The sequence below is a fragment of the Hoplias malabaricus genome, chromosome 4, assembly GCF_029633855.1.
Source record: "Hoplias malabaricus isolate fHopMal1 chromosome 4, fHopMal1.hap1, whole genome shotgun sequence".
Taxonomy (NCBI): Eukaryota; Metazoa; Chordata; class Actinopteri; order Characiformes; family Erythrinidae; genus Hoplias; species Hoplias malabaricus.
This window is the reverse complement of record NC_089803.1, coordinates 71302303-71313383: the sequence shown is the minus strand read 5'-3', so window position 1 is coordinate 71313383 and position 11081 is coordinate 71302303. Positions and strand designations below refer to the sequence as shown.

The following is an 11081-nucleotide window of genomic DNA, read 5'->3' as shown; positions in this document are numbered from 1 at the left end:
GTCATTGTTACAGCAGTGTAGTGAAATCAATCGGGAGAGGGGGAAGTGGGGCTTTTTCCCACCCACCAACGAAAAGTACATAGTGCAGTTTCTGCAGTTCAGATCTCGGAGTAGCAACAACAGAGGCTCGGTTCTGCGTATTACATATCAGTGATTCAGTTTTCATGTCAGTTATTATTATCGGTTATAAAATGTACATCAATCAACCATAACATTATGACCACCTCCTTGTTTCTACACTCACTGTCCATTCTCTCAGCTGCTGTGTGTGGATCAGTGTGAGACAAGTGTGAGACCTCCCACAGGTGTGAGTGACAGGGTGAGTGTGAGTGACAGGGTGAGTGTGTGACACAGCCAACAGGTGTGAGTGACAGGGTGAGTGTGTGAGACAGCTCACAGGTGTGAGTGACAGGGTCAGTGTGTGAGACAGCTCACAGGTGTGAGTGACAGGGTGAGTGTGTGAGACAGCACACAGGTGTGAGTGACAGGGTCAGTGTGTGAGACAGCTCACAGGTGTGAGTGACAGGGTGAGTGTGTGAGACAGCTCACAGGTGTGAGTGACAGTGTGAGTGTGTGAGACAGCCCACAGGTGTGAGTGACAGGGTCAGTGTGTGAGACAGCTCACAGGTGTGAGTGACAGTGTGAGTGTGTGAGACAGCCCACAGGTGTGAGTGACAGGGTGAGTGTGTGACACAGCCAACAGGTGTGAGTGACAGGGTGAGTGTCTGAGACAGCCCACAGGTGTGAGTGACAGGGTCAGTGTGTGAGACAGCTCACAGGTGTGAGTGACAGGGTGAGTGTGTGAGACAGCTCACAGGTGTGAGTGACAGGGTCAGTGTGTGAGACAGCTCACAGGTGTGAGTGACAGGGTGAGTGTGTGAGACAGCACACAGGTGTGAGTGACAGGGTCAGTGTGTGAGACAGCTCACAGGTGTGAGTGACAGGGTGAGTGTGTGAGACAGCTCACAGGTGTGAGTGACAGTGTGAGTGTGTGAGACAGCCCACAGGTGTGAGTGACAGGGTCAGTGTGTGAGACAGCTCACAGGTGTGAGTGACAGTGTGAGTGTGTGAGACAGCCCACAGGTGTGAGTGACAGGGTGAGTGTGTGACACAGCCAACAGGTGTGAGTGACAGGGTGAGTGTCTGAGACAGCCCACAGGTGTGAGTGACAGGGTCAGTGTGTGAGACAGCTCACAGGTGTGAGTGACAGGGTGAGTGTGTGAGACAGCTCACAGGTGTGAGTGACAGTGTGAGTGTGTGAGACAGCCCACAGGTGTGAGTGACAGGGTCAGTGTGTGAGACAGCTCACAGGTGTGAGTGACAGGGTGAGTGTGTGACACAGCCAACAGGTGTGAGTGACAGGGTGAGTGTCTGAGACAGCCCACAGGTGTGAGTGACAGGGTCAGTGTGTGAGACAGCTCACAGGTGTGAGTGACAGTGTGAGTGTGTGAGACAGCCCACAGGTGTGAGTGACAGGGTCAGTGTGTGAGACAGCTCACAGGTGTGAGTGACAGGGTGAGTGTGTGACACAGCCAACAGGTGTGAGTGACAGGGTGAGTGTCTGAGACAGCCCACAGGTGTGAGTGACAGGGTGAGTGTGAGTGACAGGGTGAGTGTGTGAGACAGCTCACAGGTGTGAGTGACAGGGTGAGTGTGTGAGACAGCCCACAGGTGTGAGTGACAGGGTGAGTGTGTGAGACAGCTCACAGGTGTGAGTGTGTGACACAGCCAACAGCTGTGAGTGACAGGGTGAGTGTGAGTGACAGGGTGAGTGTGTGAGACAGCACACAGGTGTGAGTGACAGGGTGAGTGTGTGAGACAGCTCACAGGTGTGAGTGAGAGTGTGAGTGTGTGACACAGCCAACAGCTGTGAGTGACAGGGTGAGTGTGAGTGACAGGGTGAGTGTGCGAGACAGCACACAGGTGTGAGTGACAGGGTGAGTGTGCGTGACAGGGTGAGACAGCCCACAGGTGTGAGTGACAGGGTGAGTGTGTGAGACAGCCCACAGGTGTGAGTGACAGGGTGAGTGTGAGTGACAGGGTCAGTGTGAATGAATGATTTCCACTTGAATGAAGTTACAAAACTATGTTATATGCATTTGATTCAAATCTAAGTACAATGTCCTGTTATTTTAACCCTTATTTAAGCCCCTGTCAACAAAGCCTTGAAAGGAAACGACATTGTTCCTGAGACTGAATGCATTTGACTGCATTTCCTGAATTATAAAATGCAGTTTTCCATGATTTAATCTGCTTTTAATAGTGAAAGAAAGGCCTTCTGCCAAATGTCATGATAAGAAAAGAGAGGCCTGTTTGGGAGCTTTATAGGGAACCTCTACAATTATGGTGGAAAGCAGCTCTAAACCCTGTATTTTTTAATGTGGTATTTTAATGTTCTTCTCCATGCTAAAGACAACACCTATGATTGTGGAGAAAAACAGTTCTAAGTTCAGCATCTTTTAAGGTGGAGCGGTGTGTGTGAGTAAGAAGCGACTGTATCTTTTAATGTGGAGCGGTGTGTGTGAGTAAGAAGCGACTGTATCTTTTAAGGTGGAGCGGTGTGTGTGAGTAAGAAGCGACTGTATCTTTTAAGGTGGAGCGGTGTGTGTGAGTAAGAAGCGACTGTATCTTTTAATGTGGAGCGGTGTGTGTGAGTAAGAAGCGACTGTATCTTTTAAGGTGGAGCGGTGTGTGTGAGTAAGAAGCGACTGTATCTTTTAAGGTGGAGCGGTGTGTGTGAGTAAGAAGCGACTGTATCTTTTAAGGTGGAGCGGTGTGTGTGAGTAAGAAGCGACTGTATCTTTTAAGGTGGAGCGGTGTGTGTGAGTAAGAAGCGACTGTATCTTTTAATGTGGAGCGGTGTGTGTGAGTAAGAAGCGACTGTATCTTTTAAGGTGGTATTTTAATGTTCTTCTCCATGCTAAAGACAACACCTATGATTGTGGAGAAAAACAGTTCTAAGTTCAGCATCTTTTAAGGTGGAGCGGTGTGTGTGAGTAAGAAGCGACTGTATCTTTTAATGTGGAGCGGTGTGTGTGAGTAAGAAGCGACTGTATCTTTTAATGTGGAGCGGTGTGTGTGAGTAAGAAGCGACTGTATCTTTTAAGGTGGTATTTTAATGTTCTTCTCCATGCTAAAGACAACACCTATGATTGTGGAGAAAAACAGTTCTAAGTTCAGCATCTTTTAAGGTGGAGCGGTGTGTGTGAGTAAGAAGCGACTGTATCTTTTAATGTGGAGCGGTGTGTGTGAGTAAGAAGCGACTGTATCTTTTAATGTGGAGCGGTGTGTGTGAGTAAGAAGCGACTGTATCTTTTAAGGTGGAGCGGTGTGTGTGAGTAAGAAGCGACTGTATCTTTTAATGTGGAGCGGTGTGTGTGAGTAAGAAGCGACTGTATCTTTTAATGTGGAGCGGTGTGTGTGAGTAAGAAGCGACTGTATCTTTTAAGGTGGTATTTTAATGTTCTTCTCCATGCTAAAGACAACACCTATGATTGTGGAGAAAAACAGTTCTAAGTTCAGCATCTTTTAAGGTGGAGCGGTGTGTGTGAGTAAGAAGCGACTGTATCTTTTAATGTGGAGCGGTGTGTGTGAGTAAGAAGCGACTGTATCTTTTAATGTGGAGCGGTGTGTGTGAGTAAGAAGCGACTGTATCTTTTAAGGTGGAGCGGTGTGTGTGAGTAAGAAGTGACTGTATCTTTTAAGGTGGAGCGGTGTGTGTGAGTAAGAAGCGACTGTATCTTTTAAGGTGGAGCGGTGTGTGTGAGTAAGAAGCGACTGTATCTTTTAAGGTGGAGCGGTGTGTGTGAGTAAGAAGCGACTGTATCTTGTTGGTGTCTGAAGTGTAAATTGTCTGTAAGTGTTTATTCACTGTTTGAATTCCCACAGAAACTCATGTGTAACTCGAGCTGTTTAGTTTTGTAGCACTTTCCCTCTGTGTTTACTTTCATGCAGTTAGCGCTCTCCTGAATTTAGAGTCAGTTCCACCTTAAGTGATGTAACTGTAACAGCAAAAATAAGTCAGTGTTACCCCCCTATGGAGCAGGAATAGAGCTACATCCTCATCTCGGTTGGTGCTTTTCAGCGTTTGGAGTCTCTCCGTTGTCTAAAAACCTCCAGATGGCGTTTCTCTGCCGTGAGCCTAGCCCCGGACCCAGACACTTTGTTTTTTTACCCATTTACAGACACTGGGGCTTCGTAAACACATTAAAGCGGTTTCCAGAGCAAACCGACTGCAGAGCAGCACATGGAAAGGAAACATCTGAATTTTATAAAGTTTTTTTTCTTATTACAATCGTGAACTTGGCCTTTAAGCACTCGAAAAAAACACTAATATAGTAATGGTATCAATAGTTCAAAGAATGCTTTATATTGATTAATTATATCCAAAACAACAAGGACAAGTAAAACATTGCATCATTGAGTGAACAATTGAATCGAACTTCATTCGTTCAAACAGATGATTCAAAAGAACCGATTCTGTGAAGTGAATCTCACTTCCTTGTATTTAAAGTAGATTAAGGTGGAGTGTTTTTCCCTACGTCTAGACACACAAAGGTCAATCAAGGTCATTCCCTAAGTCTGGAGCCTTGGCCGAGCTTAAAATCACAAACAGCTCTCAGGAGAAAGAGCTATTGATTTGAATGTTAGTCAGCTTCCATTTTGTTATTTCAGAAAAACAGGACAGAGAGGGGTCTACAGATGAGCCACCATCGTGACAGAACCCCACATATTTCAGGAACACCTCTGGTTCCACTGTTCCCTCACAATAAACAGAAGCTACACCACACGGACAGAAGATTGTGGACCCCTGCTTCTCCTTTCTCTAATGAAATAAAAGGTAGTAGGAAGGAGCTTGTCCCACTTTTGCAGCAGCAACAGCCCTTGCTCTTCTAGGCTTTGGACTAGATTTGAGAACTTTGTGAGGCCAGGTGCTAATGTTGGTCGATTCGTGGACGTAGCTGGTGTAGCACGGGAGCTGTGGGAAACAGCCAGCATTCTTAACACAAGGTTTCCTCAGGGTTTATTAGTAAAGGCAATGGTTCTAGAGCCACGAGTTCTATATAGAAGCCTCTCATGGTGCATCTGTTTGAGAATGTGTTGTTTAAGAACCAGAACCAGAAGTGTTCTCATATTGTAACAAACTGCACCATTGACAGAGAGGTGCTATGTAGAAACACACAGCACATTCTATATTCTATATACGTTCTTCTGTATAGAACTCCTGGTTCTAACTAGAACCATCCATCCATCCATTTTCTGTAACCGCCTATCCAATTTAGGGTCGCGGGGGGTCCAGAGCCTACCTGGAATCATCGGGCGCAAGGCGGGAATACACCCTGGAGGGGACGCCAGTCCTTCACAGGGCAACACACACACACACATTCACTCACACACTCACACCTACGGACACTTTTGAGTCGCCAATCCACCTGCAACGTGTGTTTTTGGACTGTGGGAGGAAACCGGAGCACCCGGAGGAAACCCACGCGGACACGGGGAGAACACACCAACTCCTCACAGACAGTCACCCGGAGCTGGAATCGAACCCACAACCTCCAGGCCCCTGGAGCTGTGTGACTGCGACACTACCTGCTGCGCCACCGTGCCGCCCTCTAACTAGAACCATTGCCAATAATTCCCACAATCCTGACATTTTTCTTGATAGAAATTCAACTGTGAGCCACTAGAGGGCGGCACAATATCAGATAATAGGGCGTCTCCACTGTAAATTAAGTTCTTTTGCATTATGTCAAGCACTTGAGCAGGTTTTTTTCATCTGGTTTAGTGAAGATAATCTAAGAACCTGGAATGAAGGAGCAAATGTGAACCGCGGCGTCTGATCACAACCTTAAATTACTGTTATTTGCTGGAGGTTTCCAAAACTGTACATAGTGCATTAAATGTAAAAAATGTATAAAGCCATTTCTTTAATAAAGGGATTTAGTGCATAGCTTCTGCTTATACTTCTGTAGGCAGCATTTTCTGATACACATTTATTTGTATCGGGCGTCACGGCGGCACAGCACCAGAGACCTGGAGGTTGTGGGTTCGAGTCCCGCTCTGGGTGACTATCTGTGAGGAGTGTGGTGTGTTCTCTCTGTGTCTGCGTGGGTTTCCTCCGGGTGACTGTGAGGAGTGTGGTGTGTTCTCTCTGTGTCTGTGTGGGTTTCCTCCGGGTGACTGTCTGTGAGGAGTGTGGTGTGTTCTCTCTGTGTCTGTGTGGGTTTCCTACGGGTGACTGTCTGTGAGGAGTGTGGTGTGTTCTCCCTGTGTCTGCGTGGGTTTCCTCTGGGTGACTGTCTGTGAGGAGTGTGGTGTGTTCTCCCTGTGTCTGTGTGGGTTTCCTACGGGTGACTGTGAGGAGTGTGGTGTGTTCTCCCTGTGTCTGCGTGGGTTTCCTCCGGGTGTCTGTCTGTGAGGAGTGTGGTGTGTTCTCCCTGTGTCTGCGTGGGTTTCCTCTGTGTGACTGTCTGTGAGGAGCGTGGTGTGTTCTCCCTGTGTCTGTGTGGGTTTCCTACGGGTGACTGTCTGAGGAGTGTGTTGTGTTCTCCCTGTTTCTGCGTGGGTTTCCTCCGGGTGTCTGTCTGTGAGGAGTGTGGTGTGTTCTCCCTGTGTCTGCGTGGGTTTCCTCCGGGTGACTGTCTGTGAGGAGTGTGGTGTGTTCTCTCTGTGTCTGCGTGGGTTTCCTCCGGGTGACTGACTGTGAGAAGTGGGGTGTGTTCTCTCTGTGTTTGCGTGGGTTTCCTCCGGGTGACTGTCTGTGAGGAGTATGGTGTGTTCTCCCTGTGTCTGCGTGGGTTTCCTCCGGGTGACTGTCTGTGAGGAGTGTGGTGTGTTCTCTCTGTGTCTGCGTGGGTTTCCTCCGGGTGACTGTCTGTGAGGAGTGTGGTGTGTTCTCCCTGTGTCTGCGTGGGTTTCCTCCGGGTGTCTGTCTGTGAGGAGTGTGGTGTGTTCTCCCTGTGTCTGCGTGAGTTTCCTCCGGGTGACTGTCTGTGAGGAGTGTGGTGTGTTCTCTCTGTGTCTGCGTGGGTTTCCTCCGGGTGACTGTCTGTGAGGAGTGGGGTGTGTTCTCTCTGTGTCTGCGTGGGTTTCCTCCGGGTGACTGTCTGTGAGGAGTGGGGTGTGTTCTCTCTGTGTCTGCGTGGGTTTCCTCCAAGTTGTGTTTTCAAAGGGCCTACATCAGTTAATATCAGTGGGCTTGAGACTAAAACCTCGCTGATTTGATCCCATCTCATCCCTCAATATCCACAACTGATGTGACCTTGAGCAAGGCACCTAGCCCCCAACTGCTCCCTGGGCACTAGGATGACGGCCTGTCGCTCTGGTGTGTGTGTCTGGAAAAAAAAAGAAAAGAAAATGGCGCTCATCAGGAGCCGTATCTAACTCGTAAGGAGAGTGATTCTGCGACAGATGTGTTGCAAGTTCTTTATTAAATAATAACAACCTTTCACATTGGTTTCTTTAATGACATGTGGAAGTGTGTGACAGCAGTGTCAACTATTCTTTGATGCAGCTGAATATTATGAACCATGAATACAAATATAATCAGTGATTAACATGAGCTTCATCAGATCAGCGGAGCATGTCAAGCATGAACTTCATTTCACCTCAACTTCATCAGGACACCTAGTGGAAAATAAGAAGCCATTGCACAGTTACAATATGTCTTTAGTCCTTCGGACGTTCCCCAGCGAGAGGATCGTCTGCAGTAAGAAAAGAAACTCAATGCCGTGAGTGTGGGTTTCGCCAAGCGACCCTGTCTTTTCTTTCTCCACTGAGAGTTTCTGTACAGTTCAAAGTCAAGTAAAAAAAAAAAACAACAAAAAAAAATTACACAAAAACCACAGCCCAATGCACTTTTGGTACTTTTCCACCACACGGTACCTGCATTACTCTACTTGACTCTACTCAGCTTTTTTGTCCTGGTTCTGGAAGCGGGTTCTTGTTCAGTGGCTGTTCTCTCGTGGTTCAGAGCGAGTCGAGTAGGGACTAAACCGTGGGGTGTAAACCTTGCAGAGCGCTGATCGTCCAGAGAGAGTCGTCACTCTACGCCACGCGACGCAGACGACCAGCACCAACTCTCCATCTGTAAAATCTCCAGCTGCAGCAGAGATCACGTTTGTTTTTATCCGACTCACGACGGCAGCTCGTAAAATGACGCCGTGGTCTTTTGAAGAGGTTCAAACGCTCCTTGGATCGGTGGCCGACGAAAGAATCACGCCAATACACCATGAGTAAACACCGCTTAACTTTACCGCTGCCGTTGTTGTGGTTTCCAAATTGCGATTTCACCAGGTTTGTATTTGGATGAAGTCACTGAAGTGGAAAACCAACCAGGCACCAGACCAAAAAGCAAGTAGAGTCCAGCAGAGTAAGTTCTATGAAGTGGAAATTTGCCATTCGTCTCCTGCGGGTCTTACTGCATCGAATGGAGAATGTGGCCATGTTCACAGAACACAGTTGGAGAGTGTCTCCCGTGGCTCCGGTTCTGAGATCTGCACTCAGTGAGATTTGGAGGATAGCTCCTACAGTACGATCAGGGATCTGCTCTTCTGCATCAATCAACGATGATCAATTAGATCCCGCTGGATTGGAGAGGGGAGGGGGCAAGTTCAGCCACATGATGCAACTCCCTCTTCGACCGTACTGACACTGCCCTGCACCAGCAGTGCTGACCCTTAAAGGAGCTATCAGTCTTTTTTTATCTGTTATTCCTCTTCCTGGTAAGAACTATACATTGGACTGACACCTAGTGGCCCAGATGGAAGAGATCCTGTACTAACCCCGGACGCCCCCATGTGGCAGACACTATGAAGCATAAATGGAATCAAAGCTGATGTGAGTGGTTTGCCCTTTCTTATAGGTAAAAAACGAGAGTGCTCCTTTAAGACTGGTGCACACTACATCATTTTAGGCCAAACTTTCTATTGGGTTGGGGATTTGTGATTCCCTAAGCACAATATATGTACTGTGAACGCATCAACTGCATGATTATCCTGCTCTGTAAGCTGCTACAGACTCTCTGACCTTCCCAAACCTCTCTGTGATGAAGAGTAGGAGCAGAGATGAGCAACGTCCAATGATTTCCTGAAGATGTCGCTGTCACTCGGGTGAAAGTTGGGTGGTGTTTTTAGCCTCGTCTGCGATCATCGTGTAGTGTGCACACAGCCTCGTCAACAAACAACCGGTTACAAATTGCAAATGTCAAGTATCCTTGGAAGCACAGCGACTCTGTGACCCTGAAATCTTTAGCGTTAACGTCAGCCCTCGGATCAGTCTCTAGGCTCAGGCATCACTGATTGTGTGATTTTCAAGCAGCCACCTCCCCAGTCGAGTATCTCCGTCGATTTGCCGCCACTGGTTCTTGTGTATCTCTGTCTGTGTGGATCTGATCTTGGTCCGGAGCTTGCCTGGCCCTTTAAGATATTAAGTTCCCTGCAGTTTCTTCTCCAGCCTGTCCAGCTTGGCCAGGTTCTCCTTGAGCAGTTTGGAGCCAGGCGACAGTAGGAGAGCTCTTTGGTAGTACATTCTTGCCGCTGCATAGTCTCCCTGAAAGAGTCAAGAAAGCACAGTGGGTAATGTGTAAAACAGAGGCGATTGCTCTAAGACTGCTCTAAGCTCAGCTTCCCCTAAAATGTAAAAAAATAAGTGATCAAATATATACTGTTGTGTACATGTCATTGAATAAATATGCACTACAACGCGCTCAACTTTTGTTCAGAATCAGCTTCTTATCACTGGTAAAGACACGGCTGTCCTCTCAGTCATTCCCGCAGCTTCACAGTGCTTTAAACAGTGAGGACACCGAGTTCAGTAGCGAAGCAGCGAAACGAGACGAGTCATTGGATAAATGCTGGGCTTTGTCCCGCCCATCGGACGCTCAGCGTCTCTGGGGGTCTACGGGGCAGTGGGCTGGCCTCGGCTGGCCCGGGCGCTCAGCTTCTGCATGATGATTGGATGATCTGTCTGAGGCTGAATCCCTTTTTGATTGACAGCTAATGAGCGAATCAGCGATCCTTTGGTGTAAAGATCCGTGGGAGCACAGGCGGACACACTTCACATGGGCCAAGGCCGTTTAAGCAGCCTAGCTCTGCTGGCCATTGAGAGGACACTAGTCAAGTCCCTGGAAAAGACGCCTTGTTGGTACGACAGGGTCACAGATCATTTTCTTGAAAAGGAACGGAGGGTAGAATTTACGTATAAATAAACCCACACATTTTATGATGTAGGCCGAAATTGAGCTTCCCCTCCTTGAAAGACCAGCATCCGCCACTGGTGTAAAAGCCTGGGTCAAGGCAGAGTCTGTCCCAGGTAAAAGCTCCAGGTAGGGGGTGGGTAACATGGGAAAAACTTAGAACCCTTGCACAGAGTTTTAGAGAGTTATTATCTTCCCCTGTGAAATGGGACGACCCTTCAACATCCGGATACACACTCAGAACACAAAAGAGGGCAGCGATTACATTGAGGGCATCATACACCTTCAGAAGTGTTCAACAGTCAATTATCACTCCACTCCTCACTGTGTGTGATATGGAGCTAGTTCAGCTGCATATTTGGCAGCTTTTTCTTCAAAACCTTTTGTTCCACCTTAAATTTTGCAGTAGCCGCAGATGCTGGAATGTATTTGCTTCACCTTTTAAGGTGGCACCTGTAATTCCATGACATCAGCGCACTACTGTCAGTGTTTTCTGCTTCTTCTGAATTATACACATTTTAAATGAAAAAATACTGACATTTGTGGCTTTATTTGGTCTTTTGCACGGCCGTCTTAGACACAGACACACTGCACACTGGCACATTTTTTAAGTGGACGGACCCCACTGAGCGCAGAGTGTGGGGAGATGGAGGAGCCCTGGGCTGGAGAGAACCTAAATCAAGTAGGAGACTCAGGAGACGAGACTAGACACGATACTGGGTTTTTCGAGGACGAAACGGAACGAGATTTTTAATATTTTTAAGAAAACTGATGAGTCAAAAAACGCAAACCCAACAGACTGGGGTCTCTCTTGATTGACTGAGTCTCCCGAGACTTAAATGTGTATGAAATATGCAGGAGTTTCTCACTTGTATTTGAAGCA

General features: G+C 47.6%; 1 protein-coding gene across 1 annotated transcript in view; it reads right to left on the bottom strand.

Moving 5' to 3' along the window:
* Positions 1 to 9429: 9429 nt before the first annotated feature.
* Positions 9430 to 11081, bottom strand: part of tmtc1 (transmembrane O-mannosyltransferase targeting cadherins 1) — a 36763-nt gene continuing 35111 nt past the window's right edge. The window contains exon 6 of the mRNA XM_066668898.1: positions 9430 to 9552. Coding sequence (XP_066524995.1) covers positions 9430 to 9552 — 123 coding nt within the window. The remainder of the gene's footprint in view (positions 9553 to 11081) is intronic.